Raw genomic sequence first — 25,464 nt, 5'->3', positions numbered from 1 at the left:
TTCAAGCATCTATCTGTCTATCTATCTATCCATCTATGTATATCCAAAAGCATGTATATATCGTTGGCTACTCACCTCGGAAGCATCTTGTCCGTCAACATAATCCAGAACAAGGCCGGAGGATTCACTGCTGTCCGCGTCCTCGCCCTTCTGGAAAGACAGACCAGTATTAAAGAGAGGAGAGGTGCCCAGGCCGAGTGACCGATGCAGGGCGGCGAGCGGGAAGGCCTGGTGAGGCAGGCTGTCGAGGTAGTCCGCCTGAACGGCCCTCAACGTCTCCAACACGGCGTTCGTACCGAGATCCACCGTGCAAGTGACCATGCCGATGAGCGGCCCGAAGATGTCGTCGACGTCAGCGACGTCCATGTCGCGGCCCGACGAGAGAATGCCGAAGCAAGGGGTGCTCGAGCCGGTATAGTGACCGAGGACGAGTGCCCACGCCGTTTGGACCAGGGCCGCCGGGGTGACCTCCCACTCTGTGCAGAACGCCCTGATCCGTTCCGTGTCGAGTCCCGGGACGCGTACTTTGACGTTCTCCACGGCGTGAGATTCACCATTGCCGCCGCCGAGGAGCGAGGGAAAGATGCAGGGCTCGACGCCGGAAAGACGACGTGTCCAGAACTCGCGGTCCTCGTCGGGAGACCGCCGATCCACGTACGAGACGAACTTGCGGAACGAACCGGCGGCCGCTACGGGGTCGAGGCGGCCGTCAAAGGCGGAGGCGAGGTCTCTCAGGAGGATCCCCGTCGAGAAGCCGTCGATGATGGCGTGGTTGACTTCCAGGACGAGCAGAAGCGCACCCCCTCCGTCGGCGGCGGCAGCCGGGTAAACCGAGACGTGATGCTGGAGGCCGTCTTTGGAGTAGCCGACGACGTCGACGGCCTTGGAGTCGTCGTGATGCTCTTCGGGTCGCGGGTGGTCAAAGACGGTGAAGCCGGGCTCGACGTCTCTCAGGACGACGTGCATGACCCGGTCGCTTCCGGGGAAGTCCTCGACGAGAACCGCGCGGAGCAGCGCGTGTCGACGGACCACGGCTCTCCAGCTGCTGGTAAGCTCGGCAACGTCGAGGCGTTCGCCGGCGCGGCTCGGCCGCCGGACGACGAACTCGGCGCGGAGCCTGTACGTCTCCGGCGCCTTTGCCTGGCTGATGAGGATGCCCTCTTGCATGGCTGTGCATGGGAAGATGTCCTCGATGTCCTCGAGGAGGACGACGTGGTGGCGGCCGGGGACTCCCAAACGCGGCATGATGGATTGTTGGAACCGCTGCACGTCGCCGTATGACTTGAAGGCGCCAGGGAAGTCAGTCAACGTGGCCTCGGGCTCGAGGCTCGGCAGTCTCCGGGCCAAGTCCGAGAGGCTCCGCTCAAACAGCCCGAGCCAGGATGCCGTCCTCTCCTGATGGAGCAGGGCCCGGTGATGGACCATCGTGGCAGAGAGACGGCCCTTGTCCAGGCCGAGGAGGACGTCAAAAACGGCGAACCTGGCGAGTCTGGCCGCGGACGGCGGTTCGCTATCCTCGGGGGGCTGCTGCACCAGCTCGAAGAGAGAGTCGCCGCGTTCCAGCTGCTGGTAGGCGCCAGAGTAGTTGAACTGGATCTCGACGGGGAACATGGAGGCAAACTGTTCTGCCCTGGCTCGGTCGACGAACCGGGACGCGAAATAGGGCCGCCCGTTGCCGTCCAGACCGCGGAGGCAGTCTTTGGTCTGCCGGACGACCTGAAGCAGATCGGCATTGTCGCTGCTGCTGCTGCTGCTGCTGCTGGGCGCCTGAACAGGGAACATGGTGGTGAACCACCCGACGGTGCGTGAGATGTCGATGCCGTCGTCCCACGTCTCGCGGCCGTGGCCCTCGACGAACACTGGAGGGACGGGCCGATCGGGGAATGCGAGCCCGAAGGAATGAACGAGGGCCGAGATCATGAGCTCGACGGGCCGCGTCCGGAAGGCATCGTTGCAGCTGCCGAGGATGGCGGCGCTGGTGGCCTCGTCCAGAGTGAACGTGCTACTGACCGTCTCGCTGGCGAGGTTGTCTGCGGGGTCGATACCCCAATACGCCTGGGCGGGTTGCTGCCCAGTCTTGTCGGACGGAAGCGGTGGCTGCGTGGCGAGGTTGGTCCTGTTATTGCTATCATTGTTGCTGTTGTTGATGGCGTGGTCCGCCTGCAGAAAAGTCCACGTCTGGAACGTGGTTGAGGGCGAGGGCGAGGGCGAGGGCGAGGATGTGGCAGCGAGGCTGCCGGCGGTCAGGAGTTCCTCGAGCTCTTGGAGCAAGACGCGCCACGAGACGAGATCGACGACGAGATGATGGACGGACAGGAAGAGGCGAGTGTCGTGATCGAGCAGGGCCGCCACCAACAGGGGCCCGCGCTCGATGTCGAGCTCCTCGCGATATCGCGCAATGTCCTGGCCCGGGCTGGTGGTTACAGGCTCATGTTGTATGCGGTGGTCGTGGTGGTGAAGACGGAACGACCCCGTGATATCGGACGAGACGAGTTGCTTCCAGCGGCCTCCCGACCTTGTGAACCGCGCGCGAAGCATCTCGTGTCTTGCCACGAGGGCAGCCAGGGCGGTCCTCAACTCGTCCAAGGCGACCGGTTGCCGCAGTCTCAGGAGGAACGTCTGGTCGAAGCACACGGACGGATCCGGCTGTATGGCAAAGTAGAGCTGCTGGATCGGGGCCAAGTCGAAGAGCTCGCCGGGCTGCTCTCTGGTCGGCACCACCATCACCACCGCCGCCACCGCCGCCGCCGCCGCCGCCGCCGCCGTCTGGCCCGGAACCTCGCTCGACGCCGATAGCCCCGCGACGATGCGAGCAATGGTCTTCTTCTGGAGGATGTTGGCGGTCGAAACACGGAGACCTTGTGACCGCGCAGCAGAAGACACCTGCATGGCCGTGATGGAGTCGCCGCCGAGCCTGAAGAAGCTATCGTCGAGGCCAATCGTGCCCCTTTCGAGGTTCAGCACCGAGGCCCAGATGGACTGGAGAGTTGCTTCAGACGTGGATGTAGGCATCCGCCGTTCCTCGGCTGTGCTGGGTCTGGTGTTTATGTTCAATGTCGAACTTTTATGTATGTAGGAAGCACCAAGCTGCTGAAGCTTCTCGCGGTCCGGCTTTCCGGACGTGCTCAGGGGCAACCGGTCGACGGAGAAGAAGAGAGACGGGACCATGAAGGAGGGCAGACGATCAGCCAGCGCCTCCTCGTCGGCCTCGGAGAGAAAGATCTGTTGGATCGGGGCAGGGCCTTGCGACGGAACCGTACCGGCCGTGCCGCCGGAAAGGCCATCATCGGCGTAAACGAAAAAGGCGGCGAGCACCGGAGTAGACTGCCCGTCAACCGCCGGCTCGATCATCGCTGCAACAACGCGGCTCGCTGATGACGATGACAACGCGGCACAGACGCGGGACTCGACATCCGCGAGCTCGAACCTCTGGCCTCGTATCATCACGGCTTGAGAATCCTTGCGCCCGAGATGCATCATGTTGCCGGACCGGTCGTACCGGACCAGGTCTCCCGTCTTGTAAAGCGTGCCAGGCCTGCCCTCGTATAAGCCGGGCAGCCCACGGAGAAGCCAGGCGGGGTCTCTGACCAAGGCCGCCGCGTTGTTCGTTTCCGTCTCCTCGTCGGCCACAAATCCTTCGACCAGGAGCTCTCCCACGGCACCGAACGGCACAAGCCTTCCGTGGTCGCGCTGGTCCACGATCCAGCCCACGGAGGAGCCTGTCGTCGTCGACGACGACGACGACGACGACGACGATGACAATGACAACAAACCTCGTTTGAGGAGATGATCCGCTGCCGTCGAGTACTCTCCGACAATGACTGGCGTGATGGTGGGCGGAGCGTGGTTCATCTCCCAGATGCGCCTCTCGTCCTCGGCGGCCAGACTACTGATGATGTCGCCCAGCCGTCGCTGCCGCTGCTGCGGTTCCTGGGCCATCTGCTCGAGAACGGAGCGGAAACGGTCCACGACGTTTTCGGCGCGCCACTGCTCGATGATGCGCGAGTCGAAGCTGGCCACGACGCCGACGCCCATGTCTTGCCCCCCACCACCACCACCACGGCCCAGCAGCGAGCATGTCAAGGTGAAGGCGTAGGTGGAGAAGTTGATGGGATCCGAGTCGTTGCGCCATGTGCCCAGGTCCGAGTCCACGGTGTCGCCCTCGTTCGTCTCGGGGGGCTGGACAACGAGCAGAGACTGGAATCCGCAGGCGCTCTTGGCCTCGGGGCTCGTCTTGGAAATGTTCCGTATCCCCGTCTGCTCGTGAGGGATCGAGTCGGTCGCCCAGCCCTGGACGTCCCCGAGGAACGAGGACACCGGGACGTCGCGGGACGGCAGTCGGACGCGCACCGGCACCGTCGCGATCGTCGGCCCGATGATCCCGTCGACTCCGGGAACGTCGGCGTGGCGGCCCGAGGTCGTGGCCCCGAAGACCACGTCGTCGTCGCCCGTCTCGTGGTGGATGGTGAGAGCCCAGGATGCGCGGATGAGCGTCGCCAGGGTCGCGGCCTCCACACTCGGCGGACGGGCCATCGTTCTTTTGATGACGGAGTTTGCTTTCGGTTCATCTACGGAGAGGGAAGAGAAGAAGAGGTAAGGCGAAGACCGGTAGCCTTTGAACGTTGATCTCCAGAACTCGGCGCTGGATTCACTCCGGGACTGGCTTCTGGCGTACTTGACGAACAGCGAAAAGTCTGGATGCTGCTGTTGATGCTGCTGCGAGACAGAGACAGAGACAGAGACAGAGACTTGCTGCTGCCCAGCGTGGCGGTAGTTTTCACTGACGAGGCGTCGGATCAAGGGGATCGACCCTCCATCGTACAGAGCGTGGTGGACCGTCCAGACGAACCAGGTCCGGCCGTCCCTGTCGTGGACAGTCGCATATCGTGCCAGCGGCTGGCCTACATCCATCGGTGCCGCCACCGCCCCCCTTCGATCCTGTTCGAGATACTGGTCGACGCCGTCGACGCCCGCCACGGTCACCCACTCTATCCCGCGCGCGAGGACGACCTGCAGCAGCCCGAGATGGTCGTGCTGGACGATGGTTGTGCGGAGGATAGGACACGCTCTGACCGTCGTCTCCCAGGCCTCCTTGAAGAGCCGCAGGTCGGTAGCATCGGAGAGCTCCAGCACGGCCTGCAGAACGTAGTCCCCGGGCTGCTTCGAGGTCAAGGCGAGCAGGCCCTCCTGGAGCGGCGTACAGGGGTAGACGTCGTCGATGGCTTGCGTGTCCGACAGACCGCAGAGTCCGGCAACCTGTTCCAGCAGAGTAGGGAGCGAGAGCGAGAGCGGCATCTCGGACTCGAGCAGAGAGAACGGAGCAACGGAGTGGGGGGCCTCGTCGTCGTCGGATCCCACAGCAGCGACGACGTGCTGACGCGCCGCCACTGCTGCCGCCGCTGCCGCCATCTCGCTCAGCTTGGGATTCTTAAAGATGTCGGCCACCGTCAAGGCGATGCCGATGCCCGCCTTGCGCGCCTCCCCCACCAGCTTGAGAGCGGCGATGGAGTCGCCGCCAATGCGGAAGAAGCTCTCGTCCAGGCGGATCGTCGTGTGCGCGTCGATGCCCAGGACGCGTGCCCATAGACGCCTCAGCCCGTCTTCCGACTCGGTGGCGGGGCGCTCGTCAGCACCGACAAGCCCTCGCAGATCGGCGAGCTGCTGGGCCGTGAAGGCGCCGGCGAGAGCCCGGAGTCGCCTCCGGTCCGTCTTGCCCGAGTTGTTCAGGGGCAGCTGCTTGTGCACGGCGAAGTAGACCGTCGGAAGCATGTACCTCGGCAGGCGCTGCTCCAGGTGGTCTTTGACCGCCGGGGGAACGTTGACGACTCGGATGCCCTTGTGGGACGAGTCTTTCTTGCGTTGGTCGTGGTCATCGTCGTGGTTCTCGTCATCCCGGAGAACCAGAAAGGCCGCGAGGATCGGGCTGGCGTTGTCCTCCCCACCAGCCGGAACAAAGACCTCGGCGGCCACCTGGCTGGCCAGCGTATCCGAGACGACGACGCAGTCGCGGAGGTGCGCCTCGATCTCGCCGAGCTCCATCCTCTGGCCGCGGATCTTGACCTGGTTGTCCTTGCGGGCGACGTAGCAGAGGTTGCCGTCTTGGTCGTACCGCACCAGGTCGCCCGTCTTGTAGAGACGGCCCCGTCTACCCGGCCAGCGGCGGCGGTCGCCGCCGTCGGCATCCCCGCCCCCCCCTCCTTGCAGCAACCAGGGAGGGTTCTCGATAAAGGCCTTGGCCGTGTTCTGGGGGTCGAGATAGCTCCGCGCCAGGATCGGGCCCTCGACCAGCAGCTCGCCGACGGAGCCGACGGGTGCCAGGCTATCGCTGTCGTCGGGGGCGACGATCCAGCTCGCCGACCCGGTCGACTTGCCGATGCAGGTCTCCCGGATCGAGGCCGGGTCAATCTTCTGCAGCGCGCAGAAAACGACGCACTCGGTGGGGCCGTACCCGTTGAACACGGTTCGGCCCGTACCCGGGCCCGGTCCCCGGCCCCACCCCCAGCGGCCGAGGTCCGTCTGGCTCGGAGGCTCGCCGCCCATCAGGATCGTGCGCAGCGAGGGGACCTCTGACGGCTCGATGAGCCGGGCGACCGTCGGGGTGAAGAAGATGATGTTCACGTCGAGCTCGTTGATGCAGCCCGTCAGGTCGTCGAGCCTTGCGTCCTCGGACGGGATGCAGATGCAGGACCCGCGGACGAAGGGCGTGATGACCTCCAAGATGAGCGCGTCGAAGACGAACGACGAGAAGAAGAGGATCCGCGACGTCTCGTCGAAGCCGACCCTGTCGCCGTAGTAGGTGCAGCTGGTGCTCGCGGCCCGGTGGGGGATCAGGACGCCCTTGGGGTTGCCGGTGCTGCCCGACGTAAAGAGGATGTAGGCGGCGGCGTCGACGGGCACACGGGGCTGCACGAAGCTCTCCGGGCCGGCATGCATCGATATAGTGTCGGCTCCGACGGGGACGGCATCACGGCCGCCAAAGTCCATGGAGGAGGAGGAGGAGTGGCGGACCGAGGTCAAGACGAAGGGCGCGCCCGTCTGGCTCAGGACTTGCTCTCGTCGAGCCGGGGGCTGTGCCGGGTCCAGGGGCACGAAGGCGCCGCCGGCTTTGAGGATGCCGAGGATCGCGACGACGGCCCATTTGGACCTGTCGAAGCAGATGGGCACCAGCGTCTCCGGCTTCACGCCGAGATGATGGACCAGGTGGCTTGCCAGCGAGTCCGTGAGCCGGTCCAGCTCGGCGAAGGTGAGGTCGCCGTCCCAGGCACGCACGGCCTGTGAGCCCGAGGGCAGCCGGAGGGCGTGCTCCTTGAAGCACTCGTGGATGCAGCGGTCAACCGGCGGCGGCAGGTCGGCGTTCCACGACCAAATCTGGTCCAGGTCCGTCTGGGACACGGGCCGGAGATCGCCCACTCGCTGGTCCGGCGGCGAGGCGGCGATCTGCCGGATCAGATCGCCGTACTGGTCGAGAAGCCTCTCCATCCTCCAGTGTTCGATGACGCGAGAGTCGAAGCTGGCCGACAGCTTGACCGTCCCATTGTCTTTGTCGTTGTCGTAAAGCTGACACGTAAGCGTGAGGGAGTAGGTGTAGAAGCCCCCCGTGTTCTGGATGTCCTGCCAAGTCCCGAGTTCGGCGTCGGATTCGCCAAGACCTTCCGGAGGCTGCACGACGAGGAGGGTCTGAAAGTCGCACGCCTGTTGAGCGTCTTGGTTCCCGCTCCTTCTCCTCCCGGCGATGTTCTGGAGACCCGTCTGCTCGAACGGGATCATGTCCACCGCGTGGTCCTGAACCGCCCGTAGGTACTCGGACACGCTCGTCTCCGGGTCGATCCGGATCCGCACCGGCACCGTCGCGATGGTTGGGCCGATGATGCTCTCGATGCCGGGGACCGACGCGTTCCGGCCCGAGACCGTCGCGCCAAAGACGACGTCTCGTTCGAGCATCGAGTTGAAGTGGACGACGAGGCCCCAAGCTGCGCGGAGGAGGCTCGCCGTAGTCACGTTGTCGGCTGCCTTTGACGGGCGGCTCAGGGAGCAGGTGAGCTCGGCCTCGGAGTCGGGCGCCGGACTCGACACGGATGCCGGCAGCTGCGGGAACGGAGCCGACTGGTAGCCCGACAGGGAAGAGCCCCAGTAGGATTCGGAGGACGCGGTGGTGGTGCTTTGGTCGAGGACATGGCTCACGAACGCGTTGAAGCCGGTGTGGTCCGGGGGATTTTCGCCGTTATAGACGTTGCGGATGAGATCGCGTATCATGGAGATCGATCTTCCATCGTACAAGGCGTGGCTGATGGTCCACACGAACGAGACGGGCGTGGAGGTGCCGTCCTGGACCAGGCCGAACCGGACCAAAGGATCCCCGAGGGCCATCGGCCTCTTCCTGTCTTCTGAAGTGTATTCCTCGATACTCCGGGAGGCGAGCCATTCGATAGGGGGCTCTGCTGGCTTCAGGACGACTTGGAGCGACCCCAGCCGGCCGTGGCTGACGATCCTCGTGCGGAGAATGGGGAGCGTCCGCACGGCCTGCTCCCACGCCTGTTTGAACCTGTCGAGGCGACCGATGGCACCATCAGACAGCTCCATGCGAGCCTGGAGAACGTAGTCTCCGGACGTCTTGGACGTCAGGGCCAGCAGCCCTTCCTGGAGGGGCGTGCAGGGGTACGCGTCTTCGATGTCTGCCGGACCAAAGCCGTGGGACTCGGCGATGTCTGAAAGGACGTTGGCAACGTCTGACTCGGGGACCCCGAGCAGGGAAAACGGCAGCAGCAGCAGGCGCTCCGGAGGCGGCGGTGTGCTGCCCACGCCATCCGGCGGCGGCCGCAGTGCCGCAAGCGTCTCCAGCTTGGGATGGCGGAAGATGTCCGCGACAGAGAACGAGAGGCCGGTAGCCGCCACCCGCGCTTCGCCGACGAGCTTCATGGCCGAGATGGAGTCGCCGCCCAGGCGGAAGAAGCTGTCGTCGACGCCGACCTGGGCCTCCTCGAGCCCGAGGACCCGCGCGAACAGCGTCCGGAGCTGCCGCTCGGCCTCCGTGGACGGCGGACGCTTGCTGCCGCGGGTATCCCGTCGCATCTCGGCGAGCTCCTGGGCCGAGATGGAACACCCGACCTGGCGCAGGAGTCTGCGGTCCGTCTTGCCCGAGGTGTTGATGGGGATCCGCTTGACCTTGAAATAGACCGAGGGAATCATGTAGACTGGTAGTCGTTCGGCGATGGCATCTTGGACGGTCGTCGGTATGGCCAGCAGGGCAACTTCGAGGTCGTCGCCGTCGTCGTCGTCGTCGTCGCCGCCGCCGCCGCCGCCCTCTATCGGAACAGAGTCTTGATCGAACCCGCCGGCAACAACAACAAAGGCCGCGAGCATGCTCCCGTTCGTGCCGCTACCGCTACCGCTGCCACTCAGAGTTACAAGCTCGACAACCGCTTGCTCACACCCCGGCAAGCCATCCCGTACGACGTGCGCCACCTCGTCGAGCTCCACGCGCTGGCCGCGGACCTTGACTTGCGTGTCCTTGCGCCCGATATACTCGAGGCTTCCCTCCCTGTCGTACCGGACGAGGTCGCCCGTCTTGTAGAGCGTTCCCGAGCGTCCGGCCTTTCCTCCTCCTCTTCCTCCTCCTCCTCCTCCTGCTCCGGGAGCACCTCGCCGAAGCCAGGCCGGGTCGCGGACGAAGGCTTCCGCCGTCTTGTCGGGCGCGTCCAGATATCCCGCGCCGACAATGGGCCCTTCAAGCAGAAGCTCGCCGATGGCCCCGATGGGCACGAGACGGTCGTGGTCATCGGGATTGGCGACCCACGTCACGGCCCCGGCGCCTTTGCCGATGCGCGCCGCGGCCTCCGGGGTTTCGGACGCGTAGCTGATGACCGAGTTCGGCGTGCACTCGGCTGGCCCGTATGCGTTGATGATGACGCGTGCCCTCCCCCAAAGGAGCTTCGTGTCCTCCACCGAGACCCCCTCGCCGAGGAGGACCAAGGTGTCGACGTCAAGGGCACCCGAGACGAGCCTGGCGACGGAGGGGGTCAAGCTGACGCTCGTGGCTTTCATCGCCGCTATGCTGCCGGCCAGGTTGTTGCGCCTCTCGTGCTCCGACGGGATGCAGAGGCACCCGCCGGCGACCAGAGGGGCGACGGTGTTCCAGATGGAGGCGTCGAAGGAGTAGGACATGAAGTCGTAGTGTCGAGACTCGGGCCCGAAGCCGAACAGCCGCGTCTGGTGTGCGAGGGCCGACGCGAAGCTCCTGTGAGGCACCATCACCCCCTTTGGCGTGCCGGTGCTTCCGGACGTGAAGACAATGTACATGTTGGAATCCGGGTCGACGGCCGGCGGGGTGCTGCTACGAGGAGGAGGAGGAGGAGGAGGAGGAGGAGCAGGTCTTAGTCCCGCGGGTTTGTTGTTATCAAAGTACCCCGAGTCGATCCGCCAGGTTCTGCCACCAAAGTCTCTGAAGGGGCCAGCAGCATCAGCAGCAGCACTTTGGGGGACAGAGCACAACAACACGAGCTGCGAGCCTGTTTGGCGGACGACGGAGGAAAGCCTGCTCTCCGGCTGAGACGGGTCCAGCAGGACAAAGGTGTTGCCCGACTTCAGCACGGCGAGCAGCGAGACCACGGCCCAGGCCGACTTTTCGGAGCAGACGGGCACGACGGAGCCCGTGACGTCGAGAGCAGCAACAATGTCGCCGGCAAGCCTCTCGGCAAGCGAATCGAGCTCACCGTAGCTCAGCTTCGCGTCCCAGGCGTCGATGGCCGGTCTATCGGGTTGGAGCGCGGCACGCTGTTCAAAGAGCTCGTGCACGCACAAGTCGGCCGCCGCCGCCGCCGGCGGAGGAGGAGGGACCTCTGCGTTCCACTCCCACAGCTGACCGAGATCGTCGTCCGTCAGGTCGCGAAGCTCTCGGATGTCGTGAACGTCCGGCGCGGCGGCGGCGGCGGCGGCGGCGGTGCTCAGCTGCTGGAAAAAGTGGCCAAACTGCGCCAGGAGCCGGCCCATCTTCCACTCGTCCAGCACGGCAGAGTCGAAGCTGGCCACGACTCTGACGCTGTCACGTCGTGACGACAGGTAGCACACGAGAGTCAGCGCGTAGGTGGAGAAGACGTCCGTGTAGGCCCTCTCACGCCAGCGTCCCAGAACAGAGTCGATCTTGTCGTCGTCGTCTTCCTGGTCCTCGGGCGGCTGGACGACGAGCAGGGTCTGGAAGTCGCAGGCTCGCCTCGCGTCGCCGCTGACCTTGCCGATGCTCTGGAGACCCGTCTGCTCAAAGGCAATCATCTGGATCGACTGCTTCTGTACGGTTTCCAGGTAGTCCGAGACGGTGCCCCGGTCCGGGACTCGGATCCGCACGGGGACCGTGGCGATCGTCGGCCCGATGATGCCCTCGACGCCGGCAACCGGGGCCTGTCTCCCCGAGACCGTTGCCCCAAAGACCACGTCCATAGAGCCTTCGGCCGTCACGGCGAGAGCCCACGCAGCCCGGATGACGGTGGCTGCTGTAAAAGCAACGCTGGGCCGACCCGGGGGAAACGAGGTCTCGAGGGTCGTATCGGGTTTGGGTGTCTGCACGGAGACCGGCAGCACGGGGAAAGGGGCCGAGTCGTATCCGGCGAGCTGAGACCGCCAATACCGGTCCGCCGAATCGCCGTTCTGCTCGACAACATGCTTGACGAAGAGGTTGAAGCCGGGAGGCGGCGAGTCGTGCCGAGGCAGAGGCGTTTTTTGCCGCTGATCATCATGATAGGCGTTGACCGCGAGCTCTCGTAGCATCGGGGCCGACCTGGCGTCGAAGAGGGCGTGGTGGATCGTCCAGACAAAGTGCTTCCGGCCCGTCTCGCGGTCGTCTACAATGGCATAGCGCACCAGCGGCTCACCAAGACCCATCGGGGCCGCCATGTCCTCGTCCAGGAAGCCGGCGAGGCTCTGTGTCGTCTCCTCTGTCCAGACCGTGTCCTCTTCGAGGATCACCTGCAACAGGCCGTGCCGGTTGTGCTGTACGATCCTCGTCCGGAGAATAGGGGCCAGTCTTGCCGCCTCGTCCCAGGCTGCGCGGAAACGGCCCAGATCCGTGCCGTCTGCGATGTCCATCACCCGTTGCAGGATGTACTGCCCGTGTGACTTGGCCGTCAGGGCAACCATGCCCTCTTGCAAAGGGGTGCAAGGGTAGATGTCTCTGATGGCGTCGACATCGAACCGATACGCGTCGGCAACCTGCTCGCGGCATTCGGTTGCATTGGCGTCGTCGTCGTCGTCGTCGTCACCACCGCCGCCGCCCAGGAGAGAGTAGGGCGGCAAGTGAGCAGCAGCAACAACAACAGTCTTTCCATCAACACCGCCGCCCCCTACCAGGCACAGCTTTGCCATGGCTCCGAGCTTCGGATGCTGAAAGATGTCGGCCACGGATAGTGTGCCCAAGCCGGCGCGGCGGGCTTCGCCGACCAGCTTGATGGCTGCTATGGAATCGCCGCCGAGGCGGAAGAAGCTGTCTTCCACGCCGATCCTCTCGGAGCCGACGTGTAGCAGGGCCGACCACAGCCCGCGCAGGGCAAACTCCGTCTCCGTCGTCGGTTCGTGAGTCTCGCCGCCCAAGGAGTTGTTTTCAACGAGATGAGCAAGCTGCTCTGCCGAGAACATGGCGCCGATCTGACGAAGCCGCTTCCTGTCCGTCTTGCCCGAGTTGTTGATGGGCAGCTTGTCGAGGACGAAGTAGACGGTAGGTATCATGTGAAGCGGTAGAAGCTCCGCGAGAGAATCTTCGGCCTCGCTCGGAAGAGACACCGCCACCCGCACGAGGCCGCCATCCTCCGCGCCGAGGTCCACGGACTGGCCGCCTCCCGAGGGGAACCTGAAGTGGTGGCCGTCTTCGAGAACCAGGAAGGCGGCGAGCAACGGCCGTGTCTGGTGGTGGTCGCTACCGCTGCCGCTCGTGGCGGGCGAGATGACTTCGGAGGCCAACTCGAGAGCGTGAGAGACGGACTCTCGTAGGCCGTGCTCGACCTCGCCGAGTTCCACTCGCTGGCCCCTGATCTTGACCTGCGTGTCCTTCCGGCTCACAAAGTGAAGACGCCCGTCGTCAGCGCTGTAGTGAACGAGATCGCCCGTCTTGTAGAGACGACCGCGGCGGCCTCGATGGCGGCCCGGGGCGCCCAGCGCGAGGAATGCCGGGTCTCTGATATACGTGGCGGCCGTCTTCTCGGGGTCGTCAAGATACTCCGTGCCGATGATGGGCCCCTCGAGTATCAGCTCCCCGGTGGCGCCGAGGGGCAGCAGGACGTTGTGATCGTTGGGGTCGACGATCCACGTCACACAGCCCGCGCCCGTGTCGAGCGCCGTGGCGGACGGAGCGTCGACGGCAGCAGAACGGGTGACGGTGCTGTACGAGGTGCACTCCGAGGGGCCGTAGAGATTGGTGACTCGGACACCGGCGTCCAGCCACCCCCGGACGTCGTCTCTAGTCAACGCCTCGCCCACCAGCCCGATGGCGGTGAGGGAGGGCGGGATCCCCTCCTTGAGGACGAGCCGGGCGACGGAGGGGGTGAGGACGGTGCTGGTGGCCTGCATGGAGACGAGGGCGCCTCGGACGTTGCTTTTGCGGTCCCGGTCCGAGGGTATGAGCAGCGTGCCGCCGGTGGCCAGCATGCCGATGGCGTTGTGGATCGAGATGTCGAACGAGTAGGCCGAGAAGTCGCAGTGTCTCGATCCCGGGCCGTAGCCCAGCCTGGGGAGTTGGTGATGGAGGGCCGAGGCCACGCTCCGATGGGGTATGATGGCGCCTTTGGGGACGCCGGTGCTGCCAGAGGTGAAGATGACATACATGGGAAACGAGGGGTCGAAGTCGGCGGCGGTAGCCGGGGTGTCCGGGGTGTTTGGGGTGGTTGGTCGAGGCGAGCTGACGACGGCAGAAGAGGCAGCAGAAATGTCCATATCAGGTCCCACAGCAAAGACGGTGCCGGAGAGTCGACGACCTAGTTCGTGTGTGGCGGGCGACGACAACAGGACCGAGAAGTTGACCTGCGACACCATCAACCGGAGACGGGCCTCGGGCAACGCCGGGTCGAGCAGCATGAACCCGGCCCCGGCCTCGAGAGCGGCGAGGAAGGCCACGACCGTCCACATGGACTTCTCGAAGCAGAGCGGGAGGACCATACCGGGGCCCACGCCGTACCGACGGACGAGATGGCGGGATAACCCGCCGACGAGGCCGTCCAGCTCGCCGCGGGTCAGCTCGCCATCCCAGGAGCTTATGGCGGGCGCCTGTGGCTGCTCTCTCAGCCGGTCCTTGACGATGTCGTGGACGAAGCGGTCGACGGTCTCAGGGACCTCCTTGTTCCAGTCCCAGATACGCAGCAGATCCGACGGGGCGACGGCGCTCATCTGTCCCAGCGTCTGGTCCTCTGATGCCTCGGTGAGTTGACCCAGCGCGAAGCTGAACTGCTGAAGCAGGCTCTCCATCCGCCAAGGAGGCAGCACTCTCGAGTCGTAGTTGGCCACCACCTTGATCTCGTCGTGGCCGAGGTAGCAAGTGAGGGTCAGCGCGTACGTCGAGAACAACGCCGTTTCGACGTCGTCGTCGTCGTCGTCGTCCCGCCACACGCCGAGTCTCGCGTCCGGTGGCGCACTCTCGTCGTCGTCGTCGTCGTCGTCGTCCTCTGCGGGCTGGACGACGAGCAAGGTCTGGAAGTCGCAGGCTTGCCGGGCCTCGGGGCTGGCTTTGGCGATCTGGCGCAGCCCGGCTTGCTCGTAAGGGGTGACGCGCGCGGCCTGGTCCTGGACGTTACGGAGGAAGACGGAAACGGCCACGTCGGCCCCGGCGCGGACGCGGACCGGGATGGTCGCCAAGGTCGGTCCGATGATGTCTTGGATCCGCGGTACTTGTGCGTGTCTGCCCGAGACGGTGGCCCCGAACACGACGTCGTCGGAGCCCGTGTTGCGCGAGACGACAAACGCCCACGCCGCCCTTGCGAACGTCGCCAGCGTAGCATCGGAGTTCTTGACGGACGGAGACAGACTGATACGGTGTGTGAGGCTCGCGTCGGCCAGGGGCTGTCGAACCGCTGATGGAAGCGGGGGGAACGGCGGGGACTCGAAGCCCGAGAACTCGGATGTCCAGTGCTCGTTGATTGTCTCTTCCTCCTGGTCCATTATGTACTTCACAAAGGAGTTGAAGCCGGGCAGAGAAGGCGTGATGGAAAGCTGATGGTGATAGATATCGTGCACCAGGCGCCGGACTATGGGGAACGACCCGCCGTCGTAGAGCGCGTGGTGAAGAGTGAGCACGAACGATGTTGATGTTGATGTTGATGTTGATGTTGATGTTGATGTTGATGTTGATGTTGATGTTGATGCTGGTGCTGATGACCCTTCACTGATTAGGGCAAAACGAACCAACGGCTGGCCCAAACCCATCGGTTCCGTCTTGTCCTGCAAAAGGTACTCGGAGAGACTGGTTGCCGTCGTCGTCGTTGTCGTCGTCGACCAGCGGATGCTCTCCTTGAGGACGACCTGGACCAACCCGCCGGGGCCTTGTGCGATTCTCGTCCGGAAGATGGGCACCAGCTGGAAGACGGCCTCCCAGGCGTCTCGAAACCGCCGCAGGTCCACTCCTTCGTTGATGCTCACGACGTTCTGCGCAATGTAGTCTCCTCGTTGCTTGGAGGTCAGCGCGATGAGACCCTCCTGGAGAGGCGTGCAGGGGTACATGTCCTCGATCGAGTCCGTGTCCCAGTCGTAGGCGCTAGAAATCTGTTCGCGGTGCTTTCTTATGTTTACATCGTCGCCCAGAAGTGCAAAAGGTGCAATAGTCTCTTCGACTGCTTCGACGGAGGAGGAGGAGGAGGAGGAGGAGGAGGAGGAGAAGACCTGGGGTATCTCGGCGAGCCGCGAGATGGTCGGACAGCGGAAGACATCCGCGACGGAGATCCGGACCCCAGCCCGCCTGGCTTCTCCGGCAAGCCTCATTGCCGCGAGGGAGTCTCCTCCGAGCCGGAAGAAGTTGTCAGTCACTCCGATATCGCCCTGCTGAAGCCCAAGCGCCTTCGCCCAGAGGTGCTGGAGCGTCCTTTCCGAGTCGTTGGACGGTGGTTTCTTGGTGGTGTTGGCGCCTTGGTCTCCGCCAGCGAGAGCCGCGATATCTCGTGTAGAGAACGATGCGCCGATGGCACGGAGCTTCTTGCGGTCCAGCTTCCCCGACGCGTTTCTCGGTAACCCATGTGGGATGGCAATATAGACCGTCGGGACCATGTATGTCGGGACGTGTCGTTTCAGCTCGAGGTCGGCAGACGACGATGGGGCTTGGATCAGTCTATTATTGCGTGAAGGGATACGATTCATCGCCCCATCAAGAACGACAAACGCAGCGAGCACCGCGTTGGAGGCATCATGGCCATCAGCATCCGACGGGACGATCACCTCCACCGCCACATCACTAACAACAACACCACCACGACCACCACCACCCCCGGACACGTCCAAGCCGCGCCGGAGATGGAGCTCAACCTCCTCGAGCTCCATCCGCTGGCCACGGATCTTGACCTGGGTGTCTTTGCGGCCGACAAACGTCAGCTTCCCGCTCCCGTCGTAGCAGACAAGGTCTCCCGTCTTGTATAGTCTCCCGGTGCGTCCCGGACGGGATCGGGATGATGGAGAACAACCGCCGCCCCCCCGCGTGAGCCAGGCCGGGGCTTCGATGAACGCTGCGGCCGTCAGTTGGGGATCCTTGAAGTATCCGCGGGCGAGTATCGGCCCCTCGACGAGAAGCTCCCCGACGGCACCGATGGGGACGAGTTGGTCGGCATCCCCCGGCGCCACGACCCAAGTGGCCGAGCCGACTGCGGTCCCGATACAATGCGGCCGGCGGAGGTCTTCCCAGTCGTCGTCCACGTCGTTGATGCAGCAGCAGACGGCACATTCCGCAGGGCCGTAGCCGTTGAGCACGACACTGACGCGGCCAGACCAGCGGGAAAAGTCCTGGCGCGAGGCCTTCTCGCCGCCCAGCATGATGGTCTTCAGAGACGGCACGTGGTCGGGATCGACGACCCTGGCGACGGTCGGGGTGAGGAAGGCCATGTTGACCGACATGGACGATATGCACTGGGCAACGTTGCTCAGCCTTTCGGCCTCGGCTGGCACGCAGACGCAGCCGCCAAAGACGAGCGTGGTCAGGATCTCCTGGAGCGAGACGTCAAAGACGTACGACGCGAACTGCAGCACGCGGGAGTCCCTCGTGTAACCAATCCGTGTTCCGTGGTGGTAGCAGCTGGTGCTGATGGCCCGGTGCTCGACGAGGATGCCCTTGGGCTCCCCCGTTGATCCCGAGGTGAAGATCATGTACGCCGCCGAGGAAGGACTCGCGTAGTTGGTGGTCCGGGACGACGCCGAGTCCTCTCCGTAGCTGGCGAGATGATGACGACTGTGACTGCTTGGGCCAACCGGCAGAACAAGCACGTCCTGCTCCAGCTCGAGATTCTCCGCGGCGTACCTCTCCGAGACCAAGAGAATCTTGGCGTCCGTCTGCTTGAGTATGCCGTCTCTTCGGCCGTGGGCGTCAGGGTCGATTGGTACGAAGGCGCCTCCTGCTCTGAGAACAGCCAGCATTGCCACGATGGCCCAGAGAGACTTTTCAAAGCAAAGAGGGACGAGGACCTCGGGCCCGACTCCGAGTTGCGCAAGACGCGAGGAGAGACGGAAAGATAGGGTGTCCAGCTCCCCGTATGTCAGGTTGCCGTCCCATGAACATATCGCCGGGGCTTCGGGGAATTCTTGAGAGACTTTTCCGATTGTGTCGTGTATGCAACGATCAACGGCGCAAGGCAAGCTGCTGCTGCTGTTCCAGGACCAGATCTTTCCCAAATCCCCTGGCGGTATTACTATGAGATCCGAGACAGTCTTTTGGCTCATGGAAGCGTCCGTAAGCTGCTGCAGGACATGGCCGAAGTGGTCGATGATATTCTCAACTCGCCACGGCTCAACGATGTGTGATGCGTAGCTCACCATCACCTCCACCCCCTTCCCCTTCATAGGCGTGCAGATGATGTTGAATGGGTACGTGGAAAACTGGTCCTCGCTGTTGTCTTGTATCTTCCAGGTGCCCAAGAAGCTGTCGTCGTCGTCGTCGTCGTCGTCGTCGTCGTCGTCGTCGTCGTCGTCGTCGTCGAAATCATCTTCATAGGGCTGGACGACGAGAAGAGTGCTGAAACCGCACACGCGTTGGGTCTCCGGGCTCAGCTTGGCAATCTTGGCCAGGCCCATCTGCTCAAAGGGAATCATCTCCGTTCCCATGTCCTGGACCCCTTCCAGGAAGTCGGAGATGGCCGTCTGCCCCTCGGGAATCTTGACTCGCAGGGGCACTGTCGAGATGGTCGGACCGACAACACGATCGATGCCCGCCATCGGCGCGCTCCTGCCGGAGACTGTGGCTCCAAACACAACGTCTCTCTGCTCGAGACCGCTCTGATGGTGGGCAGTCAGGGCCCACGCGGCGCGTATCACCGTTGTGAGCGTGACGACGGCCGAGCCTGGAAGCGTAGGCAAGTCGATATGGCGCACGTGGGACGAGTCTGCGTGGACTTCATGTTGTCCATCAACACCACCGACGTGCGGGAAGGTTTCCGTTTCGCAATCACCAAGATATTCCGTCCAGTAGTTGCGTGCCTCCTCCTCCTCATCCTCGGGATGCACTGCAATATGCCTCAGGAAGAAATGAAAGCCGAGATACGGCTTCGGCGAGAGGCCGCGATAGTGACGTGCCACAACATGGCGGACCATTCGAAGAGAGTCGTTGTCGTAGATGGAGTGGTGCAGAGTCCAGACGAAATGTCTTCGGCCAACAATGGCAAACCTCGCCAGCGGATCCCCGAGCTCCATCGTCTTCAGCTTGTCCCCCTCGAGATAGCCCTGGAGGAGATGGTCGGAGAAGATCCATTCCAGCAGCCTACCCTTCTTGAGAACCACCTGCAGCATCCGACCGCTGAACATGATGATCCTGGACCGCAGAACGGGAACAGACTGGACGGTCTGCTCCCACGCGGACTTGAAGCGGGCCAGGTCGACATCTTCGGAAAGGTCAAAGACACACTGCTGGATGTAGTCTCCGGGGCGCTTCGAGGTCAGCGTAAACAGACCTTCCTGCAGCGCTGTACACGGGTATGCGTCTTCGACGGACGAGGCTTCAAGCCCGTACGGCTCTACAAGGGCGCCTACATCCACACCCCCAACCAGCGAGAACGGAACGTAGTCGTCGGCACTGGCAGGTTGCCGGGTTATACGAAGCTCTGCCAGCTCTGCCACCTCCGCCAACGACGAAAGGCGTGGGAAGCGAAAGACGTCAGAGACCGAGATGTTGACGTTCCTTCTCCGGGCTTCGGCAACCAGCTTCATGGCCGTGATCGAGTCACCACCCAGGCGGAAGAAGTTGTCGCTCAGCCGGATGGCCGAAGAAGCTGGGTCGATACGAAGAGCCGCCACCCACAGATCTCGTAACGCGAGTTGAGCAGAGGTTGAGGGCTTCTCGTCGTCCGATCGGTTCGACGGGCTCTGGAGAGACTGCATGTCGTCCACCGAGATGCCCGACCCGAGCTCCCTGAGTTTCTTGCGGTCCAGTTTGCCCGACGTGTTGAGAGGAAGCTGATCCCTGAGGACAAAGTAAAGAGCCGGAATCATGTAGCTTGGTAGGCGTCTTGCCAGATCGGCCTCGCACTCCGGCTGGAGCCCTATTAGTGTAGCTTCATGCCCGTCCATGACCACTTGTTGCTTCTCATCATGGACGACAAAGGCCGCGAGTACCGGACGACGGTCTTTACCGACCAAGATGACTTCGGCCGCGACCTGTCGAGCCGACGGAACACACTCGCGCACGTGGAATTCCACCTCGCCCAGCTCGACGCGCTGGCCCCTGATCTTAACCTGCGTGTCCTTGCGGCCCAGGTACCCCAGAGACCCATCGGCTTCATAACGAACAAGGTCTCCCGTCTTGTAAAGCCTGCCGCGACGGCCAGGCGCCGCCGACGACGACCCGCCGCCCAACAGCCAAGGAGGCGATTCGATGAACGAGGCCTTTGTCTTATCCGCGTCGTGCAGGTATCCGTTGCCCACGATAGGGCCTTCCAGGAGCAGCTCTCCCACCGCGCCGATGGGTGCAAGCCGGCGGCTCGGGTCTATGATGTCTGCTACCCAAGTAACCGCCCCCGATCCCGTCCCGATGAGAGAGGCGGCCTCGGGGTTGGAGGAGTTGCTTGTGCCAATGACGCTGTTGGGGGTACACTCTGCAGGGCCGTACGCATTCACAACGGCGACTTTCTTCTCCCAGCAGAGACGTGCGTGCTCCACGGTGACGGCCTCGCCCAACAGCACGACGGTCTGGAGCGAAGGAGGGAAGTCTGGGACTAGTAGTACGCTGAGGACGGACGGTGTCAAGCTGACGCTCGTGACTCTGAGCGATTCCATGCTCCTCGTGAGGTTATTCTTGCGATCGTGCTCGGAAGGGATACACAAGCAGCCGCCCGCGGCGAGCGTCGCAACCGTGTTCCAGATGGACGCGTCGAACGCGTACGAAAGGAAGTCGTAGTGCCTCGTGGCCGAGGTGAACCCCATGCGGGAAAGCTGATGGTGCAAAGCGGCGCGGAAGCTGGAGTGAGAAATCACCACCCCCTTGGGGTTCCCTGTGCTGCCCGATGTGAAGACGACGTACATGGTCGACGAAGGGTCGACTCGAGGCAAATCGTCTCGTTTTTTGTTGGGCTCAGGGAGCGACTCGAGCTCGGCCTCGGCCTCGACGACGACGACGACGACGACAACACCGAGGCTCTCATCGACGAGATTCTTGCTGACGAGGTAGCTCGTCTCCGAAGTCAAGATCAAGCCGGCATCCAGCTGTCGGACTATAGATCGTAGGCGTTCCTCGGGCTGCGAGGGGTCCATCAGGACGAAAGCAGCGCCCGTTCTGAGCACTGATAGGATTGCGACAACTGCCCATTTCGACTTCTCAAAGCACAATGGTACCAGGGATCCGGGTCCGATACCTCGACTCACAAGACTGCATGACAACTTTGCGGCGAGCCGGTCCAGCTCGCGGTATGTCATCGAGCCATCCCAGGCATCGATCGCTACGGCATCCGGGTTGGTTCGCGACTGGGCGTCGATCACGTCGTGCGCGCAGCCATCTGCCGCCTCCGGGACAGTCCGATTCCACGCCCACAACTGCGTCCAATCAGCCGGAGTCAGCGGCTCAAGTGTGCTGAGCGTCGAATCAGCGGAAGCTGAGGTCAGTTGCTCAACCAGATGACCAAACAGCTGTAGCATCTTCTGCAGGCGCCAGGTCTGGAGGATGTCCGAGTCGTAGTTGGCCACCACCTCGACGCAGTCGCTCCCGGCACCGAGATAGCACGACAAGGTCAGGGCATACGTCGAGAAGACCTTCATGTAAGGCATGTCTCTCCAGGCACCCAAGCTGGAGTCGCCATCGCCGTAGGTATCGCCGGGCTGGACGACGAGCAGAGTCTGGAAACCACAGGCGTGCTCCGCTTCACGGCTGAAGTTCTTGATGTTCTGGAGGCCGGTCTGCTCGTAAGGAATGGCCATGGCGGCCTGCTGCTGGATCTGTTCGAGGAAACTGGAAACCGACGTCTGGTTGAGCTCGGGTATTCTGATACGCGCTGGCAGCGTTGCTATCGTGGGGCCGATGATGTCCTGGATCCCGTCGATCGGGGCGCTGCGGCCAGACACCGTGGTTCCGAAGACGACGTCGTCTTGGGCGTCGGTGTAATAGAGAACCAGGGCCCATGCGGCTCGGATGACGGTCGCCGTCGTGACGGAGAAGTCTGCAGCCTCGGCGAGGGAGCAGCGCTGCTTGAGCACAGCTTGCGGGTTCGGTTCTCGGGTGTCGGTTGGCAAGGATGGAAACGGGGTCGAGTCGTAGCCCGCAAACACGGACTGCCAGAATGTGTCTTGGCCCATGTCGAAATGGCTTTGACTTACGAGATGTCTGACAAACAGGTTGAAGCCGCCGTGTCGCCGTGGTTCTCGCTCGTAGTATGCCTGCTGAACCATCTCGCGCACAAGAGGCACCGAGGTTCCATCGTAGGCGGCGTGGTGGATGGTCCAGACAAAGTACGTGTGTGTGGCTTCTCGGACTACCGCATATCTCGAAAGAGGGGTGCCTAGTCCCATCGGGTTTCTCTTGTCTTCGGCAAGGTACACTTCGAGGTCGTTCGACATGTTCCAATGGACGCTGCCTCGAAGGACTGCTTGCACTAATCCGGAATGGCCGCCTTGCTCCACGATCCTAGTCCGTAGAATGGGAACAGCTTCGATGGTCCGGTTCCACGATTGCTGAAAGCGTTGCAAGTCCACATCATCAGCCAGCTCCATGACGGCCTGTAGGATGTAGTCTTCTCTCTGGGTTCCCTTGGACGTTAAGGCCAAAAGACCCTCCTGTAGCGGCGTACAGGGATAAACGTCCTCGACGCAGGCTGCGTCAAGACCGTGCAACTCGGCAATGGCACTGCAAACTGCCGAAGAATCTTGGTTCCCGAGGAGCGAGAAAAAAGGGACACCCGAGGAGCCGGCCAACGGTGCGTCCGCATCCAGTGAGATCTCGACAAGGCCGCCCAGGTCTGGATGGCGGAAGATGTCTTCCACTGTAAGGGAGATTCCGCAGTCGCGTGCCTCCGTGACGAGTCTCATGGCCGAGAGAGAGTCGCCGCCGAGGCGGAAGAAGTTTGCTGTGTGGTGAATCGAGGCAGAGTTGATGCCAAGCACGTTTGCCCAAAGTTGTCGCAAGCGTCTCTCATGGTCAGATGGCGGGGGCATGTCTGTGGCCACCGCACTCACACTCTCGTGAGCCTTTGATAGTTCTTGAGCCGAAACTCCAGCGCCCATCTCACGAAGTCTTGGGCGGTCAACCTTGCCAGAGCGGTTCAGAGGCAGAGACGGCAGGGAAAAGTAAACGGTAGGCACCATGTATCCGGGGAGATGTTTCTTCAACAACTCGTCAGTAGCTGTAGGGACGGTGATGACTGTAGTCGTAGTATCGTCAACAAGAGACCATCTTGGCGTGGGGCCTTCATCATCATCATCATCGGCATCGCCCTCTTGCCCGGTCACCAAGAAGGCGGCGAGAAAAGCGGCCTGTCCTTCAGGCTGAACGACTTCCACGGCCACCTGCTGCAAGCGTGGCACGCCCTCGCGCAGGCGGTACTCGACTTCGGCCAGCTCGATTCTTTGCCCGCGGATCTTGCTCTGGGTATCCTTGCGCCCGACAAAGGTCAGGCTGCCGTCGTCGTTGTACCGCACCAGGTCTCCGGTCTTGTACAGACGGCCCCGTCTCCCGGGTTGCTTTGTCTGCGCCGAGCCTTGCAGAAGCCAGGCCGGGTCCTCGATGAAGGCCTTGGCCGTCTTTTCGGGGTCGTTGAGGTACCCTTGGCTCAGAATTGGTCCCTCGAGAAGCAGTTCACCGACCAAGCCGAGTGGTACGAGCTTGTTGTGATCATCGGCGCGCACAACCCAAGTCAGTGCGCCGGCCCCGGTTCCGATCCTGACTGCTGTTTCGGGGCCTGTGGCCTCGTCGTTCGTCATGCTGTACGGGGTGCATTCTGCTGGGCCATAGGAGTTTATCAGCCTGGTCTTGTTCCAGATGCGCTTCGTGTCGGCCAGGGTCACAGCCTCTCCGATGAGGACCAGAGACTCAAGAGTGGCCGGAAGGTCGTCCCCAAGCAGCCTCGCGACCGATGGCGTCAGACTGGTACTCGTGGCACCCATGGCCAGCATGCTGCCCCTGAGGTTGTTCTTTCTCTCGGATTCCGAGGGTATACACAAGCAACCTCCAACGGCCAAGGTGGCGATTGTGTTGTGGATGGCGATGTCGAAGGAATAGGCCATAAAGTCATAATGTCGACATCTTGGCTTGAAGCCAAGCCGGTCTAGCTGATGATGAAGACCCGAGTAGAAGCTGGCGTGGAAGATCAAAACCCCCTTAGGGGTGCCCGTACTTCCAGACGTGAAGACGACGTACATGGTTGATTCCGGTGCGGTCTGCGGCAGGTCATGCTTCTGAGGGTCAGAGTGCCAGACGGAAGCGTCAGGGCAAACGACGAGGACATCCTTCTCGAGACATCGACCAAGGGACTCGCAAGCGCGTGAGGTGAGTACAAGTCCGGATGAAGCTTGCGCGACGATCGTGCGAAGACGCTCCACGGGATGCGATGAGTCCAGGAGCACGAACGCACCGCCGGCTTTGAGCACAGCCAAGATCCCGACGACAGTCCAAGCCGACTTTTCAAAGCATAGAGGCACCAAGTCCCCGGCCTTTACGCCCCGGCGGATGATCTCGATCGCGAGCTGGTCAGAGAGCCGGTCGAGGGCGCCGTAGCTGAACTCACCGTCCCAAGCGCAGACAGCTGTCGATTCCGGCGCCTGTTTTGCCCTCTCTCGGATCAGGTGGTGAACACAGCCGGCCTCGGTCCGGGGAACCTCCTTGTTCCAGTCCCACAGCCGTGCGAGATCCGAAGGTGGGATCAAGGTCAGTTCGGCCAGTGGTTCGCTGTCCGCGGCGTCGGATAGCTGTTGCGCTACGAAGGCGAGCTGCTCCAACATCTTCTTGACCTCCCGCTGCGACCGAACCCCGTTGCCACCACACCTTGCAAGCAGGTCGACGTGGTCCTGGCCGAGCATGCAGGAGATCGCCAGGCTTGCTGCCGTATCGAGATCCATGGTAGCATCCAGCGGCCCGAGTCCATGGGACGGGGATTCCGTGTCGGGCATGGTCGGGCCAATGGCCAGGATTGTGTCAAAGTCACATGCCTTGTTGGTTTCTTTATCGATATGACGGATGGACTGCAACCCCAGATGACTGTACTGGGCCGCTGCAGTGACGGTTGCCAGCATCCGCTCGAGGTACATCTTCACAGTCGGGTTGCCGTCGAGCCTAACTCGAAGCGGAATGATGCCGGTCGAGGAGCCGTTGGTCGCTCCGTCGTCAGATCGGCCAAGTCCGTGAACAGCGGCCCCGAAGACGACATCGCTGGAGTTGGAGTACAAGCCTGCAACTACGGCCCATGCGGCCAGTAGCAAAACTGAGGGATCGGCACCCTCCTCGGTGGATTGAAGGAAAGCGAATCGATGCTCAACTGTGAGTTGCTGAACCGTGTTGAGCGTTTGGGGGTGAGATGGAAAGCGAGCCGGTTGGCAACCGTGAAGAGAGGTCTTCCACCAATTTTTGGCACGCTCTTTGGCGTTCTCAGGCGGCTTAACACGATCAAAATCAAGGCTGTTATCGCCGGCGTTCGTGACGCCCGGTGCCATGATGATCGATGGGTTGGTAAACTGTAAAACGATCAAATTCTGGGTTTTTGATAAGCCGGAATCAGTGCACCACAGCGTCTCGGAAGCTTCACTCTATGCCTCCAGATACTGGCCTGCTGCGGTACGGTTCCGTTTTCGGTTGTGACTGTATAAACAATCTTGATCGTGAGTGCATGTCAAATT

The 25,464-nt window shown here is 62.7% G+C and overlaps 1 protein-coding gene across 1 annotated transcript in view; it reads right to left on the bottom strand.

Annotated features, from left to right (window-relative positions):
* CDEST_00707 (Putative AMP-dependent synthetase/ligase domain, Condensation domain, AMP-binding, ANL) overlaps positions 1 to 25,281 on the bottom strand; it is a gene marked incomplete at both ends in the record, with an annotated part of 28,854 nt that extends 3,573 nt beyond the window's left edge. The window contains one exon of the mRNA XM_062916866.1: positions 76 to 25,281. Coding sequence (XP_062772917.1) covers positions 76 to 25,281 — 25,206 coding nt within the window. The remainder of the gene's footprint in view (positions 1 to 75) is intronic.
* Positions 25,282 to 25,464: the final 183 nt, after the last annotated feature.

The sequence above is a fragment of the Colletotrichum destructivum genome, chromosome 1, assembly GCF_034447905.1.
Source record: "Colletotrichum destructivum chromosome 1, complete sequence".
Lineage (NCBI taxonomy): Eukaryota > Fungi > Ascomycota > Sordariomycetes > Glomerellales > Glomerellaceae > Colletotrichum > Colletotrichum destructivum.
This window is presented reverse-complemented; position numbering and strand designations above follow the sequence as displayed.